This window comes from Mesoplodon densirostris, chromosome 3 (genome assembly GCF_025265405.1).
Source record: "Mesoplodon densirostris isolate mMesDen1 chromosome 3, mMesDen1 primary haplotype, whole genome shotgun sequence".
NCBI classification, from domain to species: Eukaryota; Metazoa; Chordata; class Mammalia; order Artiodactyla; family Ziphiidae; genus Mesoplodon; species Mesoplodon densirostris.
The window spans coordinates 5,494,358-5,521,845 of record NC_082663.1 but is presented as its reverse complement, the minus strand read 5'-3'; the positions used below and the strand labels follow the sequence as shown (position 1 = coordinate 5,521,845).

General features: G+C 48.1%; 2 protein-coding genes across 3 annotated transcripts in view; one reads left to right on the top strand and one right to left on the bottom strand.

The window, feature by feature from the left end:
* Positions 1–22,256, bottom strand: part of SRD5A1 (steroid 5 alpha-reductase 1) — a 32,259-nt gene extending 10,003 nt beyond the window's left edge. The window contains exons 1-4 of one of the 2 annotated variants that reach the window (XM_060092708.1): positions 21,619–22,256; positions 9,052–9,218; positions 5,454–5,555; positions 3,610–3,760 (exon numbers count right to left, since the gene is read on the bottom strand). In XM_060092708.1, coding sequence (XP_059948691.1) covers positions 3,610–3,760; positions 5,454–5,555; positions 9,052–9,218; positions 21,619–21,893 — 695 coding nt within the window. In that variant the 5' untranslated portion in view covers positions 21,894–22,256. The remainder of the gene's footprint in view (positions 1–3,609; positions 3,761–5,453; positions 5,556–9,051; positions 9,219–21,618) is intronic. The other variant, XM_060092709.1, reaches the window with a different exon arrangement.
* NSUN2 (NOP2/Sun RNA methyltransferase 2) overlaps positions 22,226–27,488 on the top strand; it is a 29,144-nt gene continuing 23,881 nt past the window's right edge. The window contains exons 1-3 of the mRNA XM_060092706.1: positions 22,226–22,604; positions 22,719–22,876; positions 24,013–24,117. Coding sequence (XP_059948689.1) covers positions 22,500–22,604; positions 22,719–22,876; positions 24,013–24,117 — 368 coding nt within the window. The 5' untranslated portion in view covers positions 22,226–22,499. The remainder of the gene's footprint in view (positions 22,605–22,718; positions 22,877–24,012; positions 24,118–27,488) is intronic.

Below are 27,488 nucleotides of genomic sequence, written 5' to 3'. Positions count from 1 at the left end.
AGGATTATCTCTTTTGCTTTTATTATTAGAAACCAACCAATATTCACTTTTTAATATCTAATATAACAAATGGACAGGAATAGCATCTCCCCCATGGCCATGAGAAGGTGGTCTTAGGCCCCTGCACTGGGCTGTATGGGGTAGGTGCTGGTGCTGAGGTGGGGGAGGAGGGGGAGGGGGAGGGGAAGAAGGAGGGGAGGAGAGGGGGAGGGGAGAAGAAAGGGGGAGGGGAAGGGAAGGGGAGGGAAGAAGAGGGGAGAGAGGAAGGGGAGAAGAAAGGGGGAGGGGAGGGAAGGGTGGGGAGGGGAGAGGAAGGGGAGAAGAAAGGGGGAGGGGAGGGAAGGGTGGGGAGGGGAGAGGAAGGGGAGAAGAAAGGGGGAGGGGAGGGAAGGGGGAGGAGGGGGAGGGAGAGAGGGAAGGGGAGGGAAGGAGAGGGGAGGGGGGAGGGGAGAAGAAAGGGGGAGGGGAGGGAAGGGGAGGGAAGAAGAGGGGAGAGAGGAAGGGGAGAAGAAAGGGGGAGGGGGAGAGAGATGGGGACAGGAAGGGGAGGGGGAGGGGAAGGAAGAGGAAGAGGAGAGGAAGGTGGAGGAGGGGGAGGGAGGGAAGGAGGGGGAGGGGAAGGGAGGCGGCGGTGGGGGTGGGGAAGATAGCTGGCAGTTGTCGTCCCTGCTGTTGCATGAACCTCGTTTTGCTTTATTCGTTTTCTAGGACGTTGTTAGATACTTTTATTCTAAAGTGACAATAACATATTATTTCAGCCAGGCCTGCTCTGGCTCTGAGAAAAGTGTTTCATAGGCATGAGATCTGGGGAAATCATCTAGCAGAGGAGAAAACTGAGGCCCTCAGACTCACTGCCTTTGCTTACGGCCCCATGGACTGTAAATCATGGAAGGGCTGGGGTGTTGGTTCCTCAGGGCTGTTATAACAAAGAGCCACAAACCCAGGGCTTGAAACCACAGCATTTATGCCTGGCGGCCAGAAGCCCGCAGTCCGGGTGTGGTAGGGCCACTGCTCCCTGCCAGGCTCCGGGAGCCGCAGGCCAGCGGCCATGGCTCAAGGGCCCAGCCGCTCCGCGGCATGTGGGATCTTCCCGGACCGGGGCACGAACCCGCGTCCCCTGCATCGGCAGGCGGACTCCCAACCACTGCGCCACCGGGGAAGCCTGGGAGGGGCTTTCTGAAACAGGAGGGGAAGAGGCGGGGCACAACCTTTGAAAGAATGACACAGCCCGAGGACATGACATAAACTGATTAGAACCAAATGGAGCCAAGATAGCGGACAAGGCGACTTTTTCCACTAGACCTCGAGCCTCAGTGTCAGCAAGCTCACCTTAGCACGCTGAATGACACACCCACAGGCGCCATGACAGTTCCAAGACTGGCCATAAGGATCCAAAAGTGGGCGGTGGCCCAATTCCTGGAAATCCCCGCCCCTTCCTGCAACAGCTGGAACACTCCTCCCCATCATTAGCCTATGAAATGACCCGCTCCCCTACCCTGGTGCCTTTCTCACTTTCTGACTTGGCCCACACTCTGTCTGTGGAGTGTGTTTCTCTCTGAATAAATCCACTTCTTACCTATCACTTTGTCTCTCACTGAATTCATTCTGCGATGAGACATCAAGAATCTGAGCTTCATGTAAGTCCTGAAACCCAGTGTGTGATCTCATTTGGAAGACTGTGGGTTTGGGCCGGGTTCGAGTCCCGGCCACGTGGGTTCAAGTCCTAATCTGGGTTTCGGCCGGGTTTGAGTCCCGGCACGTGGGTTTAAGTCCCAGACTGAGGTGTACGGTTTCACTTCCAGCCTTTCCCAGCTTCCGGCAGCCTCCGGGGTTCCTTGGTTTGTGGCTGCATCACTGCCACGTTCTTGGCCTTCAGCTTCCCTCTGTGTCTGTCTGCACGCAGCCGTCGCTTCTTTTGCGTGCATGTCTGTGTCCAAGCGTCTCCTCTTCATAAGGACACCAGTCCTACTGGACTAGGGCCTGACTCCAGGGTGACCTCATCTGAACTAAGCCCGTCTACACAGACCCTGTTCCTGGGGTTAGGACTCAATCCAACCCTAGACGGCGAATCATTCCTGAACGTTTGTGTGTTTGTGCCACTTCTGACGCTGCAACCCCTTTCCTGAGCCCTCGCTGGTACGGGCTTCCTTCCCACCCCGGTCTTCACAGCAGCTCCGCGATATACACGGGTCCTGGCTTTGTGGCCCTGCTCCCCTCACTGGCAGGAGGGAAGATCACCAGCTCACCAGCGCAGGGGGCACTTCAAAGAACAGAGGTGCTGCTCTCAGGATCTCAATAACTCTCACGCTTTTGCTGTAATGTCTTCAACTATTAGCTAAACAGGTATTTTTAGCTCTTCCTCATTACCTCCAATAATAATCCTCTGTGTCTTTAAATACATGGTGAGCCTGGGAAATAAACCCAGGACTTTGGACTCCTTATAAGAAGTCTGTGTTTCCCACTGCACCGTGACATCATCTATTCTTCTGCTGGCCTTCCAGCTCTGTCCTGTTCCCCAAAGAGATGGCAAAGTCCGTGAAGCAGGACAATGATATACATTTTTTTTGTGGTACGCGGGCCTCTCACTGTTGTGGCCTCTCCCGCTGCGGAGCACAGGCTCCGGACGCGCAGGCTCAGCGGCCATGGCTCGCGGGCCCAGCCGCTTCACGGCGTGTGGGATCTTCCCGGACCGGGGCACGAACCCGCGTCCCCTGCATCGGCAGGCGGACTCTCAACCACTGCGCCACCAGGGAAGCCCGATATACATTTTTTGATGCCTCTGTATCAGCAGCCCTGGAGATTAGGATGGAATGTTTCTGAGTGAATGAAGCCAGGGAAACAGAGCAGCATCCTCTCAAGCTCAGAGGACACGAGCTGTCCATGTGGGCGTTGGGGAACCAGCCACGCCAAACTTCCAGCATTGCTGCGGCATCAGGGGACTGTCCCAATGCTCAGATGGTCTGCGAGCTCTCCAGTCTCAGCGACACGTGACTTCCACCCTGTCTGAGCCTGAGCCTCAGTTTCCCCACCTGTTAGATGGGGGAGATGCCCTTCAAGCTCACTTCAGCTTTAACATACTTTGTTTTCTATGTTGTTGGTCAAGTGGATCACAGACCCTTTTGGGGATCTGATAAAGGCCTCACACTCTGGAAAACAATGTGACTTCGGGGTGCGGTATCCCAGGAGTCCATCAGGCACCCTGCACAGTGGGATGCCCTTGTGGGAAGGGGCTCTGCCAGGGCCAGATGCTGATGCTTCCAAGTGCAGCTGCCCGAGGGCCTGCTGCCCGGTCAGCGTCCCCTGTTGTCATCGACGAGTCCATGTCAGACCCTGAATCCCCCTGCCTGACATTCCACTTGACCACCCAGTCCAGCAGCAGACATTCAAAGAGGCTCAGAGCAGGGTGGTGCAAATGATGTGGCTGACGCATACCTGACGATTACAGCTGGGCTGTTCTTCAGACATTTGCGTGGTTCCATGCTCGTTTAGCTAAAGCCTGGTCTAAACTGGGATTTGGCAAATTGATATGAACGATTCAAAAATCTAACGTGCAAATTGCTCTACCAAGGTCGGAGGACAAATTAGAAATAAAAGTGTTTTCAAACGTACTGGTGATGCTGCTGAGCTCTGGTGAACAGGACACAGAAGGTGAACAGAGCAAAAGCCCAGCCTTGGATGGACCAGCTGGCGAGGGCGTAGCCACACCACTCGACGACCTCTCCAAAGTAGTTGGCTGCAGTGATGTATTCAAACAAGCCCCCTAGAAGAAAACAGAGACCCAGCAGTGCGTTTACTATGAAACGGTGCCTAATGAAATCCTGACTTAAGAGATACCAGTGGATACTTCCTCGGAGAACGTACAAAGCAACTCTGGGGAAATACCACCTTTACAGAATTTTCATCCATGAGACACATCTAATATGACCAGTTTTACGGTTTCATATCACAACTTCTGGTAGTAAGTACACGCCTGTATCAATACCTATCTGTTTGTCTGACTCTAAAATGCTACGGTTTTAACACACTTCAATATATCACCTCACTGGTTAATGAATCAAGCTGACAAAACTTAAACAAGGATGGGGAACACAGGCGAACAGTTCATGAACCAACTTGATAAAATGGACCTATAGAGACCCCTAGACAAAGAGCTGAAGAAAATACGAATTTTCAAGGACAGACTCATTCATTCACTCCTCAAATCTTCACAGATTCATCAAGTCTACATGACAGGCCAGACCTTTCTCAAAGCACGTGGGGTGCTGTGTGGACCAGACCCCTCCCCCAACATCTGGGCCATTACACCCCAGGGTGGGGGGACCCAAGGGGCAGGGCAGGGCGCGGGGGCCTGGGAGTCATCGGGCCGGAGGGCAGAGCTGCACACTCCAGGGGTAACCCCAGGGCCACAGTTTAAGTCATCTGAGCTTTACAGGGTTTTTTGGTCATTTGTTCTGCTGTTACTCCTGTATGGTTTCCAGGAAGAGAAGCTGAAAGATTCCAAACTAAGTGCTGCTGTGTACTTCGCACTCTCACTCTCGTTTTAGTTTTACCTACTGATTTTTAAAGAAAATTTTCAGAAGCTCTATTGTTTTCCAGCTTGTATCTATGTTGTCCTTTTTAGAGTATATTGCTCATAATTTCAATCCCTTTTCTATTTTTTTAATATTTAAGTATTCACTTCACAACTTGTGTCTATGAGTTCTAAGATCTGAGATCGCTCACGTTCGTGAAGCTCTTGTTCATGGTGCCCTACTCCTCATGGGCTCTGCAACTTCTGACTGTGGCCCTTATTCTGTGGTGTGTGGTCTGCTGGGCTCTCGGAGGCCTGAGTTGAAGGCAGGTTCCTTGGGGATCTCGGCTTGCGTTGGCCACAGGCATGAGCGCACCACCCCCAGGAATACATGGATCCTAATTCACAGCTGGACGTTTTTCAGACCAGGCACGTGGCACGAATTTGGGCCACAAAACCAGCAGGAGGGTCAGCTAGTGGTCGCAGATTAAAACAAGATGCACTCTGGACTCTAGCACTCACTTAGATTTTGCCCTCTGATCATCACTTGCTTTCTTGGTACCACACTGATGCATTTAAATTTTTCACCCAACATTTTAAATTGTTTTCGGAGGGAGGGTCAATCAAGGTATCGATTCTATTCTGTGGCTAGAAAGGAAGTACTGGGCACCCCTTGTAGACCACAAATTCCTACGGATCTCTCTTTCCAAACACAGATATAACTAGAGCTTCCTTTCTGCTTAATAAGCGTTCGCTTAGAATTGCTTCTTCTATCATTTTAACAAAACAGTAATCAGCCACTGTTAGGAACAATAATGGTGACTCACACTGAAAACCTGCAGCTAAAAACTACTGCACTTTAGTTACGAGATCTGGCAAAACTAAAACAGCAAAGCATCATTCAATAAAATTTTAGAATAAGTTCCCCATTTTCGGTACATACCCCTTGGTATTTTATATCCAGTCTCCCCTGGTTTCCTGAGGTTCCTTAGGACATGATCTGAATGGAGGTTTATCAGCATGCCTAACAACCACAAGACAAAACCTAAAGAAAATAAGATATAAAGAAAATAAAAGATTCAAGAGTATTATGGTTAATAGACTACAAAGTTTACAAACCCAAGCCTGAATGAAGGGTATTATTGCCCTCCACATTATCATTATTGGTATAACATATTAGCCATGACTGATAGCAAAAATCATTGTATATAATAAATATTGTGCTTTATTTAGAAAGATGACTTATAAGCACTGCTCTAGGCCTGCTAGATAGGGCTTTGCTTTTCTAATAATACTATTAAATTATCTAATCTACTTGAGATAGCTTGAACTGATGGCCACAATCTATGTTTTTAGGATGACTGGTATGATTAGAAATTGGACTTATGACTAAGGCACGAGGCTCTTTTCTAGGAAGAGGTATGACCATTGTCAGTGGGTCAGCCCACAAAGTTTATTTGTCCTCTCAAACACTGTCTGAAGCACAACGCCCCCTCTGGCCCCTCTGTTTGGCAGAAGAGGAGACCGGAAATCCCAGCGCGTGCTTTACCATGATTGGCTGCATTCAGGCCCCTTCAGGGGGCGGTTCTGAGGAGCTAATCTCTGGTCCTCTTCTCTTCTTTCCCTATAACCTCATTTGAACAATTTAACGCACATCCATGGCCTCCCCCACCCCTGATTTCATGCTGATTCATCAGTTGGTGTTCCTGGGTCTGTTCGTCCACCTCATCTTCCAACTAAATCTTCAACTGCCAGCTGTCCAGTTGTGAGTAGATATTCCACAGCATCTGAACATTTTCTCTCCAATTCTTCAAGGCCTTCAGAGGTTTCTCATCACTTAAAGGAGACTTATCAGTATCATACCAATTAATTCCAACAAGAAAAGGCAAAATGTCAAAATAGTGTTTGATAAAAGGAATAACTTCATTTCATAAAAAGAGTTAATTTGAGGGCTTCCCTGGTGGCACAGTGGTTGAGAGTCCGCCTGCCGATGCAGGGGACACGGGTTCGTGACCCGGTTTGGGAGGATCCCACATGCCGCGGAGCGGCTGGGCCCGTGAGCCATGGCCGCTGAGCCTGCGCGTCTGGAGCCTGTGCTCCGCAATAGGAGAGGCCACAACAGTGAGAGGCCCGCGTACCACAAAAAAAAAAAAAAAAAAAAAAGAGTTAATTTGATTATTCTGAGATATTTAAAAAATGTGAAAGGCAGATGGTGCTTAATGGTGGTATTCAATTCAATTTCAAAGAAACGTACACTTGGAGTAACATTATTAGTTATTCATCAGTTACCCCAGTGGCATTAAATAGTTTTCCACAGTTAGAACAGGGACATACAAATCATGTTCAGGTCTACAGTAAGACTTTCAAGATTTCTTCCTATTGATTTCACTAGGCAGCTTCCTTTCTAAACAGTTTGTACCAAATTGTCTAATAAGCTTTGTAAGTCACTTATTGGATCCATCAATTTATGGCTGACTCGCTTCCTTCTTTGAATTTCACTATGTCACTTCTAGGTGATTTGGCCCCCCATTTGATGTTCCAGAAAGAATCACGTTCTCAAAATTCCATGCTTCCTTTACTTGTCTTCTAAGAGACAAGCCCCCTCTATTGCCTAGGTTCGTAGGAAAACGAATATTTGTGCTTATCTGAACTAAACATTTAATTCCATGCTTAGGGATCTTAAAATCTTTGTATAAATTCTTTTAGCTTAACCACTCTTACTTCTCCGGGAAACTTTTTGTTCAGACTTTATTACTATCGATACTTGCTTAACCTTTTCATAATAACTATTGTAAGTGTAATTAATTATGTGATTTCTAAAATTATTCATGTAATTACAAAGGCTATAAACTTTATGAAATGAATATACTATCAAAAAAGTAACCCAGTTTGTTTCTCAGTTGGCATATTTCCTCATTTTCAATTACTTCTGTTCAATCATAGAGAAGTCAAGAAGTCTGTATACCATTTATTGATGTCTTAAATTTTAGACCAATTTCAAAGGCACCTGCAGGTAACATGGTCTATCTACAGAGCTCCTTTAAATGACATTGAAATTCACAGACCAAAGGATTCTTTTGTTTTGTTGTTCATCAAAAGTTCAAACCATTCATCATAAAAACGATTCCCATGAGAATCTCAAATAAACATTTAAAACCTTTATCTTTTCGTTTAGAAAACAATCCCCTTTCTCTGTCCCTCATTGCCTTTTGTGGGCCAGTGTGATGATCTGGTTTAAACCACCACTCCGCTGTTACTGGATTTAGATCTGGGGCCAGCTGCTTAACCATATAACCTTTCTTTCTCCTGTGAAAAGGACCTAACTTTTGCCCTTTTCGGAACCTCGGAGAGGGAGAAGCATGGGTACAGCTCCCGGCAGATGGCCAAGCCTGTCCTGTCTCCTGAGAGTCGTGGCAGAAGAAAATCAGACCGTCAGGGAGCAGCTACATCAAGATGATATCTGGGGGCAGGGTGCGAACAAAACCATTTAGTCCGGTGTTTCACGGAGGCACAGACTTGTGGAGCTAGAAAAGGCTCTTGAAAATGTTCGCATCCGTCCCCCCTTTGACAGATGAGGAAGCAGATCCCTTGTCGTCACAGTTCTCAGGTTTGATGAGGACTCTGCTCTGGGAGCACAATTTTAATGCACAGAAAAAAATATGACCGAGAAATGTGAAACCGCTTCGTCGACAACAAAGTACTACGCAAATGTTCGTTTTCTCTAGTATGACAAATTCATACACATGGAGAAAAAGCCAGATGAAACGTCAGGTCACTTTATGTACTTTAGGGTGAAGGGCTCTGGGGCCGTTTGAGAATTTGATGGACCAACTGCAGATTCTTAGCATGCTACCTTGGGGGTGAGCTATACCTGAATACGCTAGAATGTCTAAACGTTGGGAGGGTAAACATATAGAAGAAGACAAGAGCTCCCAAATCACGTAGTTTTAACCTCCTTGCAAATATTTTTGATGGCTAATGTTCTATCATTTTTGTTCAGAACTTGTAAGGTTATAATTAGAACTTGAAAATGTACAGTACATTCATTGACCAAAATAAAAGAAAATTCAAAAACCTCACAAACCTCAAAGTTTAAAGTCAGTATAACCATAGAAGTCAAATTACCTTGTTGGAAGATGACCCAGTCTGACTTTCTCTTGCTTTCCAGAAGAAACCGTAGGAGGTTTAACGACTGTCTTAGATTACACAGTCAATTAGTGCCCAAATGAACTCACTCTCCATCCACTGCTGACTCTGCTGGAGCTGGTTGCTATTTTTAGGCTCACCTTAAGAACTGGTATTTGTGCTTTCAGTGCTTGAGTGGGCAAGGGTGACAGGCACCTGCATCATCTCCTGCTACTGATGCGGCGCTGGGACAGCCTGACCCTCCCTCCCGCCAGTGCTTGGCCCCCTGCTAGGTCACGGACCTACGCAGACTCTCTGTTCTCTCAAGAACTGTGCGTTTTCTAACTGGACACTACTGGAAGGTGAGCACCGAAGTTATGATTAGGAGGATGCAGTGCATCACTAAGGACACTCACCTGTTAGAAATCGGGGGTCAGTGAGCCAGTTGTCAGCATATACCGCATACTGGCTCAAGTATCTGCTCTGCAAGTAGCCATTATAGGTGCAGAATATGAATGCCAGTATAAAGGTGTACAATGGCATGGGCTTTCCTCCTCGGATCAGAAATGGGAAAATCAAGGCCCTTCGGAAAAAAGAAAAATTTTATGTATATATGTATACTTTTTTTTTTAAAGCAACAACGATAAAGAATCTAATTTCTGCAATTCTACTTTAAGTGTCTTGGGTTTTTAATCCTGCTTTTTGTACCAAAGTCATTCTTAGTAATACTTGCCCAGAGTACTACATCTGTTAAAAGCAGCATTTCTAGTTAAAGAATTAACCGTGTTTCAATAATGGACACCACTGTGCACAAACTCAGGATTCCAACTGTACAGAATGTGAAACAGACACACTGAATGAGAGAGACTGAAGGCTTTGACAGGCTCTCAAAATTCCCACCATCCTAAAACCAGTAACTTGTTCTAGTCTGAGCACTACGAGTTGGGGACCACCATCACGTTGTCCACCACCATCACAATGGCTCTCATTCCCTGAGTGCCCATCACAGCCAGGCCTCCCAGCTACCTGCACAGGAGACAGTGTTACGCACAGTTGACAGAGGACAAGATTAAGACTCAGAGTGGTTAAGTAATCTGCTCAAGGCCACAGGGCTAGAGAGTGGCTGAGTTTCAGTGTACACCTGGGCAATTTGACTATCATGTTCTTAGGTTATATCACGCTGGTGTAGGGGCACATTACTAAAAATTTAAAGAGGGAAAATACAAGGACAAGAAACTTGAAATGTATGAAGAAGACAGGATGCAAAATTTTATTGTGTTTGAATTTTCTCTTTAAAATCAGTGTGTAATACATTTAAAGAAGGGACATCACTACCTAACCTACAGCCCTTAAGAGGATAATAAGAAACTATTTTCACCAACTTTATGTCAATACATTGGACAACGTGGATGAAATAGACAAAATTCTTAAAAGACAAAGGTGACCAAAACTGACCCAAGAAGAAAGTGACAACTTGAAGCCCTCTGTCAGGGAAAGGAATTGTTGTACAACAGTTCTGTATCCAGACTGTGGCGAGGACTACACAACTTAATCCAATCACCAAAATTGATCAAACTATAGACTTAAAAGGAGTGAATTTTATTTATGTAAATTATAGCTTCAAACAAGGAAACATGTAAACACTTATTGTTTCCATGTTGGCCATCTACTCTAGAGTAAAAACGTAATTGATTGTTAATTGTAATAGTAATAGCACGAGAATAGTACTATAATGTTGGCTAGGCATCCTCAAGGGATTCTCTCCCCAACAGTCTCACTCAGCATCTTGGGAGAGCTTTCACATGAATCACAAGCAGGCTTCAAGGTTCTCATCTTGTTCACGACACGTCCCCCAAAGAAGACCTTATTCAAATTTAGGGCAAAGCATCCATTTGGTTATGACATCATCAGTGAAGTAGAGATTTACCTGGAAACTATAGTGTTGACAAGCCCCTCAAAAAGAACAGGGAATCTCAGCCATTTCTCTCTGCCTCGGGAAAACATGATTCCTATCTGGCAGACAGTTGGTACAGTGGGCTGGCACTGGGGATGCAGGTTAACTGCAAACACTCACACTGCAAGATCAGGACTTGGTCTTGACTGGGGGTAAGTGTGCGTGTCTTGGACCCGCATGGGCTCCCTTAAGAACAGGCAGGGATTCTGACATGCTGTGATTGGGCACTGTTGTCAAGGTGCCTTTCTGCCTCTCCCTGTTTCTCAGCCAGGTAGGGGCCCCTGTGTGAGACCCAGAGAAAACGGTCGATGGCAAAATACAAATACGGGGTTCTCACCCTGTCCCTGAGTGCCCAGACTGCAGAAGTACCACGAGTGAGCAGCCCCGTTTCCACAGTCAGCGTAGGGGATTCTCTAGCCGTGGGAAAGTAGAAAGGGGACAGTATGGTGGGAAAGTTAGGAAAAAACTCCTTGGGGAGTTATGGTCTCAAGGAAATTTCCAGGAGGCAAATTGCTGGACTGAACTGAGAAAGCGTTAGAATTCCAAGTTTGGAGAAACACGGAAAAAAAAGGAGAGAGAGCAGGATATAAGACTTGTGGGAGACGCAGGGGTTGGACTTGGTTTAGAAAGATGCCTGTGAACATGTAGAATGCTCCGTTCCTGAAAGACTGGGACTGTTGTCCTGAACAGCACATGCTGAGTTCAACACAGGCTAATAGAAACGCAGGGTCAGAGAATGGAGGGAAAAACAGTAAGCTTGGAATAGGAAAACCAGGTACCAAAAAATGGTGGGAGGCAAACTTCTAGGCTAGATGTCACAAGTTTCTAGATTATAGATATATATATGAAGTGTTGAAGAAGCAGGTCTGAGGAAACATTCTGCAAAGGTGGTAGACGTTTCTGTACAGCAAACTTTTGACGGATTTCTCCAATCCAGTTTCAAGTTCAGGGCTGAATTCTGAACTGGCAAACATTGGCCGGCACACTGTAAAGGTGAAACCCAAACCTCTCTTTTGTTTTGCCTTCACAAATGTTCCTCATCTGTCACTCATGTTCTATGCCTGTGATATCAACGTTGAGTCTGGATCAGGTGTCAGCAAACACAGCCCCTGGGACAAATCCTGTCCATCACCTGTTTTTTACAGTCTGTGAGCCAAGAATGCTTTTTACGTCTTTAAATATTGGGGATAGGGGAATCAAAAGAGTATTTCATGACGCGTGAAAATTATATGAAATTCAAATCTCAGTGTCCATAAATGAAGCAGTACTGGAACATGACCATGGTCCTCTGTTTACACGTTGCCTGCGCAGAGCTCAGGAGCTGTGACAGAACCTGTACGTGGCCATCTTATCACTTTGCACTGCTGCTTGGTGTGCTCGCTGCCCAGCACCGTGATGCAGTGACCTGAGTACCAAGCACAGCACTGGGCTGTGTATGACCAGTGCATACCCATCCTGTCAGAGCAAGAAAAGTTGATGGCCTCTTCGTGCTTTGAAGGTACAGTGGAGTGTGGGCTATTTTGTTACTGCATCCGATGGCAAAGCATTCTTTGGGATGCAATGCCACTATAGCTGTGCCAGGAGACTATAACAGAGGTCCCCACGACCAGGCTGAGCCGTCACCACAGTGTCCCCAACTCCCAGGAAAGCAACGATCAAAAAAATCAGAGAATTTAAAACAGCACTCCCTGACAGAATTTCTTTACAAAAGAAATGAAGATGAGGCTACGGACCCACAGGGAGCTACCAAGCAGTTCATTTTGTTAGCCAAGCAAGGAAAACCATATGCCAATGGTGAGGCCATTAATTGCAGCAGCCAAAGAAACATGTCCAGGGAATATAAACTTGTTGTACATTATTATTAGCCTTTTGGGGAGAACAGCGCTGGAGGAGTTAGGACACCAGGAGCGACGTCTACAGTTAAAAAGCGAGGTAGAAGATGCAGCATGTGAGCATCCTTGGCTCTTGTTGTGTCCACGGACCTGGATGCTATTGCTCAGCTGTTTCTTCTAGGGCTCAGTGCCGAGGCTGGAGTGACTGCAGGCTCAGGCTCTCTAAACAGTCTGCGTGGAACAACTAAAGGTGAGGATCCTTCCAAAGAGGCTGACGAAACACTAGTTCAGGACAGCCTGAAGTGGAATCAGCTAGGATGTTATTACTCATGGTGGCAAAAATGTGTGGGACACACAGATAAATTACAAATTTACAAAGCTTGTGAAAATGTAAGGTGTTTAAAGCTATGCCATCAGGTACTCGGCAAAACAAACAAAATCTATTGTGTGTGACTGAATCAGTAGTGTCAACAATGCATGTGACATTCCCTCCATGGACCTGACCACTATTTTGAGCTCAAGACAAATTTTCTCATTGAGAATAATTGCTCTCAACCACTACTATTGAGTGGTTTTCTTTTTACTAAATTTATTTATTTATTTATTTTTGGCTGCGTTGGGTCTTTGTTGCTGCGCGTGGGCTTCTCCTTGCGGTGGCTTCTCTTGCTGCGGAGCACGGGCTCTAGGTGTGCGGGCTTCAGTGGTTGTGGCTCGCGGGCTCTACAGCGCAGGCTCAGTAGTTGTGGCGCAGGGGCTTAGCTGCTCCGTGGCATGTGGGATCTTCCCGGACCAGGGCTCGAACCCGTGTCCCCTGCATTGGCAGGCAGATTCTTAACCACTGTGCCACCGGGGAGGCCCAGTATTACTGAGTTTTAAAGGGTTTGGAAATTAGCTTTTGCTGCAGGTTCGATTCACCTGCTTAGTGAATCCACCTCAAACTCTAGGACAAAAATCACTTAGTGCAGAATTTACACTGTGTTAGTTATTTCAATGACAACTGACACTGTTTGAATCACAAGTCATGTCAGACTGCTCTCTATATTAATACTTTCCATGCTGTTAAAATTAAAAGCAGCAGCAAGATCTACTTTCTCACATCAATGTGCAGTGGACACGCTTTCTAAGCCCAGACTAACTCTACCCATGCTTCTCGAACCTTGGTTTCCATACTTCAAAATCCACTTAGCTGTGTAATCGAGGAGCTGCCACCTGATATTCAATCGGAAGATATTAATCTACAATGTCATGACCCACTAAAAGGCAGATATCAAGAGAGAAGAATGCAATAGAATTTCATGGGACTTCCTTGGTGGCTCAGTGGTTAAGAATCCGCCTGCTAATGCAGGGGACATGGGTTCAAGCCCTGGTCCGGGAAGATCCCACATGACGTGGAGCAACTAAGCTCATGCGCCACAACTACCGAGCCTGTGCTCTAGAGTCTGCGAGCCACAACTACTGAGCCTGCGTGCCACAACTACTGAAGTCCACATGCCTAGAGCCTGTGCTCCACAACAAGAGAAGCCACCGCAATGAGAAGCCCGTGCACCGCACCGAAGAGTAGCCCCCGCTCGCCGCAACTAGAGAAAGCCCGCGCGCAGCAACGAAGACCCAATGCAGCCATAAATAAATAAATACATTTATAAAATAAAGTTTAAAAATATTTCACAAAAGGCTTTCAAGCCAGGGTTGTGTTAAATTAAAATCATAAACTTGTGGACTGATATGAATATTTGGCAGGACATACCTGCGTGAAAGGACATTTTCAAAGATAAAATGTCATCGCGGTAAGAGGTAGACACTTACAAGAGATTATGATAAGAAAGTGCCCTAACCCTGATGTCCAATTAAGTTAAATGTTATTCCTCAACAACAAAAAAAGAACCCCATTCTTCTCATTACACCTGTATTACCAAAATTGCACTAAGGTATCATATTTCAAATTTTGTCAATACAACTTTTGTGAAATCTTGTTTTCTCTTCTGTTATAAATTCCTACACCATGTACCTTATTTTGTCCTTTGGCCCAGAAAGCTTAACATATGCACTATCTGGCCCTTTCCCAAAAGTTCACAGCCCTTGGTCTAGATTAAAACAGGAGATCTAACCTAGAGCCATCACTTTGATTTTCTTAGAAAACACTCCTGCCTGTGGCCCCGGCATTTGGACTTCGGGCAGCCGCTGCGTCCCGGGGCTCACTGTGGCTTGGTGGCTGGCAGGGACTGTGTACCTGTGTCCTGTTACCTGACCAGGCAGGAGAGGTGCACTGACTTCTGCTCCTATGCATGCCCTGGGGGGAACTTGGGGAAGACTGTCATAAAGGACCTGGGGAGAGGATTTACCTCTTTGGTCTCACGTGAATGTCAGTAAAGGGGCAAGGACTGGAAACAGGGCCTTATAAAGGCTGACACAGGCCTCTTCTGTTGCTCTCTGCTCTCTGCCCTTGGAGGGGACGGCAGTGACCCTGATGCCCACAGGCCTGGCCATAAAACCATCCAAGTCAGAACAAGCTATGCTGAGCAATGCCACCTATGCCTGCAGACCTCTAGGACTGCCTCTGAGGACATGCCGGCCAGGGTCTTCAGGGGCCAGATGTCCAAATGCAACATGCCTTCCAGAGGGGAGGGCTCCCTCTTGGCATCTTTTCGATTATTTTTCTCTTTTTGGGTTATTCCCTTTAGCTTTACATCTTTTCCTTGGAAATCCATGCAGCTGTTGTCAGCAGTGTTTTCCTTTGACTTGGGCCAATTAGGAACCAGAATGGGACCAAGGAGTGGTGGCTTCTGGGCATGGCTTTCATGAGTCTTCATCCAGACTTTGGAGGGGCAAGAGCAGCTCAAGGATTGCCGTGGACCCCAGCTGTTTATCATGGTGAAGGATCCAGGCTCAGACAGTAAGGAAGGCAGGTACACCTGCTGGATGGAAATAGCACCAGTCACACGCCAGGGTCTGGGACCCAGGCCACCTTGGTTACAACAGACACTCGTCTTCAAAAGCTCTTCTCAGACATCGCTTCATCTTCACACTCACCTATGGGAAATGAATACCACCCCTCTTTAAAATAACGGTATTAAGTCAGAGGTTGAAAATTCCTTAAAATAGAAATAATCTTTTGAGAAACTATGAAGCACTTGGACTTAAAAGTATTTTATTTAGGTACTGGGTTATAAAGCCATTTCCTCTTCTGGATACACAGTAGCCAGGTCCCAAGGAGCTAGGAAGAATTCTGTTTCCTGCATCATCAGAAGCAGATGTGGGATTGAATTTGACACTTTGTTCCTCATTATGTTACAGTTTCCTTATTTTATTTTCTTTCTGTTCCATGTAAAGAAAGAATATGTACTTTCCATCAAATCGTTTTTATTACTCAGGGAAACTTACAAAAGTTTGTGTTTGTAGGACAATCAGGAATGCAGGGAATGTTTGATGACTGGATGAACCAAAAGCCCTGAGATGCCGGAAACTCCATGGGGGTTTGATGCTCAGGGCAGTCTGCCACCTGTTTATTTTTCGGGTGAGTTTCCATGCTTAGAAAGCATAAAAGTGCTTCTTGTGGTTCCTGATAAAAATGTTCCCAATAATTCCTAATCCTATACAACATTTTTTTTTTTTTTTTTTTTTTTTTTTTGCGGTATGCGGGCCTCTCACTGTCGTGGCCTCCCCCGTTGCGGAGCACAGGCTCCGGACGCACAGGCTCAGCGGCCATGGCTCACGGGCCCAGCCGCTCCGCGGCATATGGGATCCTCCCAGACCGGGGCACGAACCCGTATCCCCTGCATCGGCAGGCGGACTCTCAACCACTTGCGCCACCAGGGAGGCCCTATACAACATTTTTTTAATACTTTCAGAACTGTTACTATTTACCCTCTTTAACAGATCAGGACCCAGAGGCTCAGAGGAATATGGTGCCCTGGGTGATGGAGAGAGACAGTTGGCTAGGAAGGGGCAGGCTCCGAGGCAACGTCCCAGGTGTGCCATCCAACACATCGCAAGGTGGTGGTGAGAAACAGGACCAGGCAGGGCTGGCTCTGTCTATCCACTCTGTGGCACATTGGTCTTTAGAAGTCATCTTCAGCAAGTATTTCTACTAGGCCAGTATAATACTTATGTTAAGGGACAAAAGTGGGATATAAGGTTTTATGCGTGTTTATACGTGTTATCTTTACTGCTTAGGAAAAAAAGTAATCAAAAACTTATTAAAGACAGTGAAGGAGATGGGAAAGAGATATGCCAAAATATCGTCAGTGTTATCTCTGGGTGATGGAACTATAGGTGGTTTTTATTTTCTTCCTTCAATTCCTCCACGTTTTCTACAGGAGCACGCACCTCAGTTGTAGGTTCTTTTGCATGCAATACGCACACATGTACTTTAAGTCCTGGAACCTAATGCATTCAGAACAGACCTGATGAGTGAGAGGGAGAAATCTGATTTCTTTTTTTTTTTTTTTTTTTTTTTTTTTTTTTTCTTTTTGCGGTATGCGGGCCTCTCACTGCTGTGGCCTCTCCCGTTGTGGAGCACAGGCTCCGGATGCGCAGGCCCAGCGGCCATGGCTCACGGGCCCAGCCGCTCCGCGGCACATGGGATCCTCCCAGACCGGGGCACGAACCCGTATCCCCTGCATCGGCAGGCGGACTCTCAACCACTGCGCCACCAGGGAGGCCCAGAAATCTGATTTCTTGGGCTGAAGACTTGCAGTTGCTTATTGGAAAAGGCTCAGAGAGAATCAGGCAAAATTAATAAAGCAAACCACAAATTTTTCCTTAAATTTTTTCCTGAATTTTAAGGAAACAAGGAAGTGTCCTATTAGCACCCATGAAGGAAAATGGATGACAGAAAAGATCAAAGTCCCCAGAGCTAGCCCACATTTCTACTCACTGCAAAGTAGCGCCCAGAGACCCAAGCTTCTCATCCTCCCAAGCAGCTCTCACGTGGCTTCTTGAACCACTAAAGCCAGTAGGGTTAATGCCTACACGAAACCCAAGTAACTGGCAAATAACCACTGCGCCCATCTGCTGGAAAGACTCAAGCGAAAGCATTCCTTTCAAAGGTCAACATGCCGGCAACCATGTGGAATGACAATTCTTTAATCGTTGAAAGTTAAGATTTCAAGTTTTGGGCTCCCAGACACAAGCTCCATGACTGCTTAATTTGCATAGTGAAGTATAAGAATTCTCTCTTAAAATGTTTTCCCAATTGCAATAACAGCACTGCAGTTTTCTTGCAACGAGAAATAACGCAATCATTCAGCAAATGATTTGACTCTGGAAATGGAAGCAGTTGGACATCATCTCCTAGGACAGCCTATAGTCTCACCCACCCAAGTTTGGGAACACTAAGTAACCGACTTGGTGATCTGGCAGTAATTTAGGTAATAGTAGATTTAACCATTTTTAAATGTTTACAACTGAGAGTGGTTGTTGATTTTAATATCTGACTGTCTTACTTTTTTCTCCACAATTTGACATCATTGAAATCTACAGCACTTCCTAGATTTGGATCTTTCCTTCTGTAAAAGACTCTTTCCCGGTAGTGATTAAACTGCAGTAAAGCTACATACTTACACTTTGCCCTTTCAAGGCAAGGTGACAGACACAATGAATACTTTACTTTCTGTTATTCTACACTTTGACATAAAAGTTTTCCTTTTCTCAAATTATTTGAATCCACAAGGCAAGGGCCAAGGATTTGGTGTGCCCTTCACCCCCTCCAGTCCTCTGCTGTGTTTTAGTGTTATACATGGTTTATGACACTGTTAAAAGAGAGGCTGGGCCAGGCTCTCCCCAGACCATCAGCAGGCCCCAGCAGGAGGAACGACGAGCCTGAAGTAGGTGAGGTGCTTTGAGGCATTGCAATCAAGGATGACAACAGAATCAAGATCCCACAAGGTCACAGATCTGGTTGAGCGCAGACCTTGGGGTGGGTGTTTGAAAGTCTGCATACTTGGCGGGGGGTGTTTGGCACCCTTCCTCTGGGGCCTCAGGGTGACTGGGGCCCCAGTGGTAAAAAAACAGCTCGGCACTCAAGTGGGACTTTGGTTTGTAACTATTGCTAAACAGATGAGCAGGTAAGAAATATAATCAGTGACTCACTCACTCACTGCTGAATGGAAAGGGAAAATCTGTGACACAGGTACCCTGGGTTCGGGTCATATTGAATCTCCGCATGGCTGGACAGAAAGCAGCAGAACACAAGGTGAGACGGGGTTGAGGGAGCCACACCTGGGCTTCTGACAAATGCAGAGCAGCTCTGAGTTGACTTGAGAACAGGCAACTGCCCATTTCCGGCATACACTTGCCTCAGGTGAGCAGGCGAGAGGTCGGACACGCCCCCCCCCCCCCACAAAACCAAGGGCGGTGTGAGAAGATGCGGTGGTGCCCTTGGGAACTCAGAAGCCCGTGACCAACAGGAGGTGACCTCAGTGCAGACAGGATGCAAAGGCCGCCGGCCGCTGGCGGGACAACCATGTGGTTTGCCCTAGATTAAAAAAACCTCCCTACGGGGACTTCCCTGGTGGTCCAGCGGTTAAGACTCCATGCTTCCACTGCAGGGGGCATGGGTTCGATCCCTGGTCAGGGAACTAAGATCCCACATGTCACACAGTGTGGCCAAAAAATTAAAAAAAAAAAAAGTTACTACAAACATCCTTCACCATCCCTGGGGAGCTGGTCAGGGCCCTGGTGTGTTCTGTCCCACAGCTGTCCCCTCCTGCCCTCCTAGGCAGGCCTTCCCTCCCATCCCTGGCTCTCGTGCCCCAGAGATCCTGTTGATTCTCCAGTCTGTCCTGTATTCATTGACTCAAGAGAACATCTCAACTCTGCACGCCCAACGGTGAGTAGAATGCCAAATACATCCAACAATCCGTAGTCAGTGTGTGCCGAACGAAGAGCTAAAAACACACAGGCAAACACCCCTTCCCACAGACCACGGGAAGCCTCCTTCTGGCTTCAGTCCTCAAGAGGCTCAAGCTCCCCTAGGGCGGGGCCCCGCCTCCCTCCTGTGTCAGCCCACGTCTTAGCACAGGGCCTCGGCACACGTCTGCCAAGTTCTGGAAGTTGCTGCCCACTCGGTCTCGTGTCTCCCAAGCATGTCCCATGGTCTGTGTTTCTCCTGCCACTAGCCTGACTCAGGCTTGGATTCACCTGTCTCCCTTCTTACTGTCTTGTCTGGTCTACAGAGCCCTGACAAATGAGGGGCTGAGGAAACAGCTTCTGGGTCAAGGAGTTCAGTGGTTTGGAACCAGCGCTCAATGTGGTTTGCACTTCCGTTCTCGTCCAAGTGCTCACCGACTTAGGTCAAATGACCGTTTAATAAATTAGTTGCTTGGGTAGAATGGAAGATGTTTATCTTTTCTATTTGGAAAAACTTAAAGGCCCCCAAACCACATGGGCTATGTGTTTAGTAACATGAACGACTTGGGGAAAGCAAAATAGCCCAGCAGTTTAAAAAGCTACACGTGACCCGGCAAATCCTTCGGAGCAGAGTTTTTGAAGCCACTGGTCTAGAGACCGAGGAGGCGGGCAGGGTGTTAGTCCCGGAGATCGCTCATCCAACAACCTTGGATACAACACCTGAACTCTGTGGCTCCGTGGCCTCATCTGTATGAAAGGATCTATGCCAGTTCTATCTGTAGAAGCGACTTCGGCCCTCCGGGAGGCTGCACCCAGTCTCCCACTAGAGTGAGCCCCGATGCAATTACACATGACACCTTACGTCAAAAAGCTGCAACTCCAGGCTTTCAGACAAAGCTCCCTTCACATCTTTCCAATGCCTTCAATGTCTTCAGATTTTTTTCTTGGCACCTGAAGCTGGCTGCAGCGTGCACAAATGTCACGCAGAGTGTGTACGCGGATATGCCCATTTGCATGGTGATATAAAGTGGTGTTATTTGTCACCATTGAGCATTCAGATTTCCCAGAACCTCACAAGCACTTTATAGAGTTGCCTTTAGTATTTAATACACATGCCAATCCCACTGGTGGCTGGCTGGTACCATAGCTATGCCAATTTAATTGATGGGGCAATCTGCTGCAGAGCAGCTTAATAACTTACCTCACCAGTCACCAGTGATGCGGTTGAGATAACACCTAGCAGTCTGACTCCAGAGCTTGCTTTTAGTTGTGCTAAAAACAGACAGACACAGGTTCTGGCATATTTATGGAGAAATGTACGTAGTCATGAAAATTCTATTGATATGCAAATTGCGGTAATGCTCAATCACATTACAGAATCTCCATGAGTCTGGTAACAACTTTGCTTACTAGAATTCTCTAGGAGTGTCAGAAACAGGGCACCCAGAAAGCCTTGTGGAACACTGACTCTGCCCACTTCCAGTGCCTGCTTAAAAGCAGATGGGGACACAGCTGTGCCAGGGACTCAAGAGAGGCTTAGAGACACCCACACTTCCTTCCTGTCCCACTTTATGAAGTGGGCATAGTGGGGTGGGACCCACGATCACAGAGGTCAAGTAACCTGTCCAAGTTCACAGAGCAGGTGAGCCCAGGTCTTTCGCATGCAGGGAACGCCCTTAACTTGGCAACCTTTTGAAGTCTGAATACACATTTTCAAATTCTGATTTTAAACTTTTGTCCAGCCATTTGGTTTAGCGGTGTAAAAGACAAAACGTAAGAGCTGGAGAAAGTCCCAACTTATTACGAGACCTGAACAGTTCAGACACAGCCATTGAGCATTCTTCACAAAAACGAAACACTTGGAAGTCAATGTAAAGACCTTATGTGTGTTTAAGGTTATTTCTTGGAAAGCCACTTCCACAGGTGCGGGGGCCCTTGCGTAATGTGGAGGTGAAAGTCTCTGAACGTGCTCCATTCAAGCCCATACAGTCCGTGCATTGTAAAGGGGAAGTCACAAGGAGTTTGAGGAAACCAGGCTCCCAAGTTGCAGGTGACCATTTGGCTGGGGGAAGAGAGCTCCTCCACCCACAGCAAAGAGCCCAAAGTGGAACTAGAAAAGTAGACAGAGGATGCTGGGAGAGGGAGGAGAAGCGCAAGGAGAGGGCGCCAGGCCCTGCTGCACAGGCGGAGGGAGCCAGCCTGGGGTGGAAGGGAGGGGACAGGGCACCAGAGGTGGCAGGGAGAAGGGGGCGCACCAGGGGTGGCAGGGAGAGTGCAGCGCATCAGGGGTGGCAGGGAGAGGGCAGCGCATCAGGGGTGGCAGGGAGAGGCGCGGGGCCGCCCGCCCTCACCTTTGCGCGTAGTGGACGAGGAACATGGTCAGGAGGATGCAGTTGGGCCAGCGATTGAGGCGCTCGGCGGGCGCGCACGCGAGAAGCGGCACCGCCAGCGAGGGCAGCTCCTGCACCGCCCAAGCGGCCCGCGCCGGCAGCCGAAATGCGGAGCGCGGCGACGCGTAGCGCCCGTAGGGCGAGCCCACCAGCTTCAGCAGCACGTAGCACAGGAAGCCCAGGGCGCACTCCAGGTAGGCGAGCGCGTCCAGCAGGAACCGCTCGGCCAGCTCCATTGTGGGGGACGGCAGGCGTGCTCCATGGCCCGGCAGCCGCGACGCGCCACATATAGGGCGGCGGCGGGGGCGGCAGGAGGCGCGGTTACCTGAGGTCGGGGCCCGCTGTCAAAATCCGGGGCCGGGATCCACGCCGCCCTGGCGGTCAGGAAGCAGTGGGTACGCTGACCCCGCCTGTTCCACTAGTCCAAGGGGCGCGCCGCGGACTGGGCGGGAGGCGGGTCTGCCACTCGCCCCGCCCACAAGCTAGAGCCCTGCCCACTCCGGGCCCGCTTCGCCCCCCCGTCGCCTTGGTGCGCACGCGTGACCTCGGGCTGTCCGCATCTCCGCCTGAGCCTGCGCGGAAACCCAGGCCCTCGGCCAGCAGGCGTCTCTCGGCCTGCTCTCTGGAGCCACTTTCCCACTCAGGGCTGTCCCCGGTTCCTCCTGCTCGTCGTTTTGCGGGAGCAAGGGTCGCGGCGCTCTGGCTTGTTTCCTGAAGGGTCCTGCAGGTCCGGGAGAGGCGCAGGCGCGGACCCGCGGGGTCCTCGAGCTGCAGCCCGGAAGTGCTCGCGGCCGAGGGTGGCGGCTCGCTGTGTGCGGGCGGTGTGCGCTGCCGCGTGGGCCATGGGGCGGCGGTCGCGGGGCCGGCGGCTCCAGCAGCAGCAGCAGCAGCAGCGACCCGGGAGCGCGGAGGACGGCGCCGAGGACGGCGAGAAGCGCAGTGGGGCGGTAAGAGCCGGGGCCCCGCGGGGGCCTCCCCGATCCCCTCCCCGATCCCCAGGCCTGCGAGGCGGTGAAGCGGGGGCTCTCCGGCCCTGGGCACACGTCCCTCTTATTCCTCAGGGCTGGGAAGGCGGGTACCCCGAGATCGTCAAGGAGAACAAGCTGTTCGAGCACTACTATCAGGAACTCAAGATCGTGCCCGAAGGCGAGTGGGACCAGTTCATGGAAGCGCTCAGGGAGCCTCTCCCGGCCACTTTAAGAATTACGGGTTACAAAAGGTAGGGGGTCATGCTTTTCGTATTTCTTGGAAAGTTGGGGTTAGAACGCCCAAGGTTTAAAACGCGGGTGTTATTTTTTCCCCCAAGAAGCGCATGTCAGCGGTGCGGATTCGAGACCCTGGAGGCCTTGAGGGGAGGGAGCATACGTGTCCTACGGCGCAGGGAAAGGAGGGATTGCAAGTTGGGAGGCTAGAATGAGAAAGGAAAATGCAGCCTGAGGAAGGGTTGACTCCTGGGAATTCGTGAGTTGAGGATGCCCACCCTTTGGAACACATGAAAATTTGTGACATTACCGAGTTTAAGTGAAACGGACAGTGTTCTGTTTCCTTAAAAAAAATTTTTTTGTAGTCGTGTAGGTGAGCAAGTGCTTGCCCATTGCCCGCTGCACAAAGACCAAATACCGAGGCAAGGGGCTTTTGCAGAGAGTGAAAAGGCTTTACTGCAGGGCAACCAAGCAAGGAGACAGGAGGCAGTGCTCAGCTTTCCCCGTCAGCTGTTGAGTGGGGTATTTATCTGGGGGGTGGGCAGTAAGAGGAGGAGGGGGCTCGGAAATGATGGGCGGAAAGTTGGGGGGAGTTTCAGGAGTTCCCTACAGGTTCTCGGTTCTTCATGCCTGTTTATGGGTCACATGTGCAGATTCGGGGTGGGGCGTCCTGTCTGTTACATGCGGTGGATTTTCAGCCTGTGATGTCTAAAGTTTACCGTGGGTTATTTTAGTCCCTAAACGCGCCTGTGCCACGCGAAGGGGCCTTTAGCACGTTGTTTCCATGTCTGCACATCCCCGGTCTTTTGCAAAACAAGCTTAGAGGTCTCAGTTAATCACTGTGTTTTGCCTTATGGGCCTTGAGTGTGTAAGTTACAGGGTGTGGTTTCAGTTATACCTTTTGAAGATGACCTGCAAAGTGAAATTGGAACTCGAGGAATATTTAGGAGGGAAGGAACGCAGTAGTATTGTATGGTCAGACAATGAGGATTGTTAAGCTTTGAAAGAATAGAGTAAAAAGGCAGTAATTAAAGAATGTGTTCTCTCCACACAACGATGGTTTTAGTTTTAAAACAATCTTGAATTTACAAAGAGGTAAAATTTATTAAATTAGCTTTCCAGATGGATTTGAAACTTGCTTACTTTTTAATAGCCACGCAAAAGAGATTCTCCATTGCTTAAAGAACAAGTATTTCAAGGAACTGGAGGACCTGGAGGTGGACGGGCAGAAAGTTGAAGTTCCACAGCCCCTGAGTTGGTAGGTATAACAAGGCTTCATCCTATTGGATGTTTCTCTGAGGTTTTAATCTTTCTCACTTGAATGTATTTCTTGGTAGTGCGTTTGCTGTTGGCATGAAAGAACCTGAATATACTTTCCGGGCATTCTCCTGTTCTTCTTCCCAGTGCTTTTTTTTGATCGCTGTTAGTTCATGCTGGTGTGCAAGTTTTCCTATGTGATTTGCAGCGTAGTGTGTTGAAGTCTTGATTTCAGTTAATTTTTCCAAGTCAGTCCAGCCTTTTTCCTTCCTTGACGTTACCATTTCCACCATTTCCATCATTTCCATTTACACCCCTTGTCTTCATGTCAGAAGCGTTGCAGACTTAATGTTTTGTTGCAGGGCCCAGCGGTTAGGCCAGGTAAGAATCGCGGCGTGGGAGGTAACACGGAGGGTAGCCGATATTCAGTTTGTGAATCGCTCGGTTTATTGTACACACCACACTGCACAAGAGAAGGTAATCATGCACCTGAGGGAAGGAAGGGGGTGACGAAGGGGGCGTCTCAGCATGAGTGTTGGTCCCCTTTCCTGGGGTGTGAGCAAGCGGGAAGTCACCATCTGCTCTGACAGTGCCTCCAGCAGCGTGTCTGTCTGTCTGAAGCAGCCCCTCCGCCTCGGAGCCTCAGGTCCTGGGACGATGAGCCTTCCAGCCACTGTCTCAGTGTTTTAAAGAGTTATGCACCTGGGGTTCTCTTCTCTATCTGTCGCCCCTTCTGTTCCCATGCCGTCTTTCTGAGGACGTTACCAAACACGGGATGTTTCCGAATGGTCACCAAGGAGATTCACGCTGGTCACTGTGACTCCATTTCAGACTACTCAACGCCGCCGAAAATCATACAAGAGAGTAGGAATCAGGGCTTCCCTGGTGGCGCAGTGGATAAGAATCCGCCTGCCAATGCAGGGGACACGGGTTCGAGCCCTGGTCCGGGAAGATCCCACATGCCGCGGAGCAACTAAGCCCGTGCGCCACAACTACTGAGCCTGCGCTCTAGAGCCTGCGAGCCACAACTGCTGAGCCCGTGTGCCACAACTACTGAGCCTGCGCTCTAGAGCCTGCGAGCCACAGCTACTGAGCCTGCGTGCCACAACTACTGAAGCCGATGCACCTAGAGCCCATGCTCTGCAACAAGAGAAGCCACCGCAATGAGAAGCCTGCACACGGCATCGAAGAGTAGCCCCCGCTCGCAGCAACTAGAGAAAGCCCGCGCGCAGCAATGAAGACCCAACGCAGCCAAAAATAAAATAAATAAAATAAATAAATTTATTTAAAAAAAAGAGAGAGAGTAGGAATCACATGACTAGAAATCACAACATAGCCCTTCACCTGGCAAAGGCTCAGCAAGGCCGCCTCAGCCGTCCTGTGTGTCTGCTGTCTCCAGGGCCCAAGCACACTCCTGCCCTCTCTGCTTACTGCCCTTTTATCTTACTGTCCCGTAGGTGTCCTGTGGCTTACTTGTTTCTCAGGGTCCAGTTCAGGGCTCAGGTGTGTGAAGGCAGAACGTTGTCTCGTAAAATGTCTGGAGTACTTGAGCACAAACCATAGCAATGCCAAGCCCTGGACTAATTTATAAACAGAAAACTCATTACATTGCTGTAGTTCCACATTTCAGATGATCAAGTTTGCGGTATTGAGAGCTCTCACAAAACAGCAACAACAACACATTTTAAATGATTGCTATAAAAAGCTGAATTTGACCAGCATTTCCTGGCAACTTTTGAAGCTTTGACTCTTCAAGTATTTGATGTTACCTTTCATTTTTACCCTTGTGATACCCTTTAGTGATCACAAACCAAGGTCAGGTTCTCATTAATCATGGGCTGTGGATTTGCTTGCTTTTCATTCTTTTGTTGGCCGTTGGGATTTTCAGTGTCTGTATCACAGATGTGCACATCATCCACCTTTAGAATGAATGCTGAATGGCCAGATGCTAAAATCAGATCAAAGCCAAATGTCAGCATTATAGAATGCATTTCTGGGACACAGGACTAAACCTTCAGTATTAAGCCAGAACATTTCATGATGGTTTTTTTCGTTAAACGATTTTAGTCAGAGTTTAAAAGCTTGACTGTTAGAGGACAGGAAAAGGACTCAGGTGCTAGGTGGCTGTTGGTGGTCACTCACTGCATGTCCGCTGTCCTGAGGCCAGTGGACAAGGAAGATGTTTGTCCAGTTGCTGTACCTACAGCAATGCCGAGTGAGGTAGCCTTCACGTGGTGAGCTGCTCTTCCTCTCAGAGGACCTGGGTTATAGACTTAACTCTCCTGTGCCAGGGTTTGGAGATGTGATTGATGTCCTGGCACTTAAGTAGGGATCATCTGATGTTTTCAGAAGCAGGTTTAAGGTTGTCTTTGTGCACGTTTCTATTTCTAATAATCTTGCCTGAATTTGCTGCCTCTCACAATCACCTGAAACCATTTTTATTCCTTCAACCTTATGTTCAGAGGTGCAGCTTTTCGGATGTGGAGGTCTCTGAGCGTCCTCTGGGTCTGGGCAGTAAGAGGAGGTGAAAATTCAGCACGTGCTCCTGTGGGAAAGAGGCGCCTGTTCTCTGGCCTGTCCTTGTGGGATTTTCCTCCACAGCTCCAACAAATACAGGAATTAGTCTTGCTATTTTATTTTATTTTATTTTATTTTATTTTTTTTTTGCGGTACGCGGGCCTCTCGCTGTTGTGGCCTCTCCCGTTGCGGAGCACAGGTTCCGGACGCGCAGGCTCAGCGACCATGGCTCACGAGCCCAGCCGCCCCACGGCGTGTGGGAACTTCCCGGACCGGGGCACGAACCCACGTCCCCTGCATCGGCAGGCGGACTCAACCATTGCGCCACCAGGGAAGCCCTAGTTTCGCTATTTTTATTGTTCTCTGCAAACTGTGGTCATACTTTTGTTTAATCAGCTCATTGAACATTTAACGGCTATTTTTGCCTCTCGATTTTTGAATTCAGGGTGTGGGTACAGGACCAGTCAGTTCCCAGACTTGTCGGAAAGGCTCTGCAGGTGTCCTGTGGGTGAAGAACACAAGCGAGTCACTCCAATAACAGCCAGGCATTCTCTGTGCATTACTGTTTGCTTTAATTTTCTGAACGTGGCTGAAGGGTGTGAGCATCATGTTGTAAGATTTGGGTTCCTGATCTTCAACCTTTTTCCAATATCAGTGACAGTTGTGTGATAGTTTTATTGTATAAACATTTAATCAATCAAACTCACTTGTCAAGTGTGGGAAACCCATAAATCAGTAAGCAAGTAAAACAGAAACTTAAAATACTTCTGGTGGTTTTCTATATTGTTCAAAATACAGAAATAGGTCATGTATTCTTTTAATCTTTTGGTACATCATGGAATAAAATACAGGAGA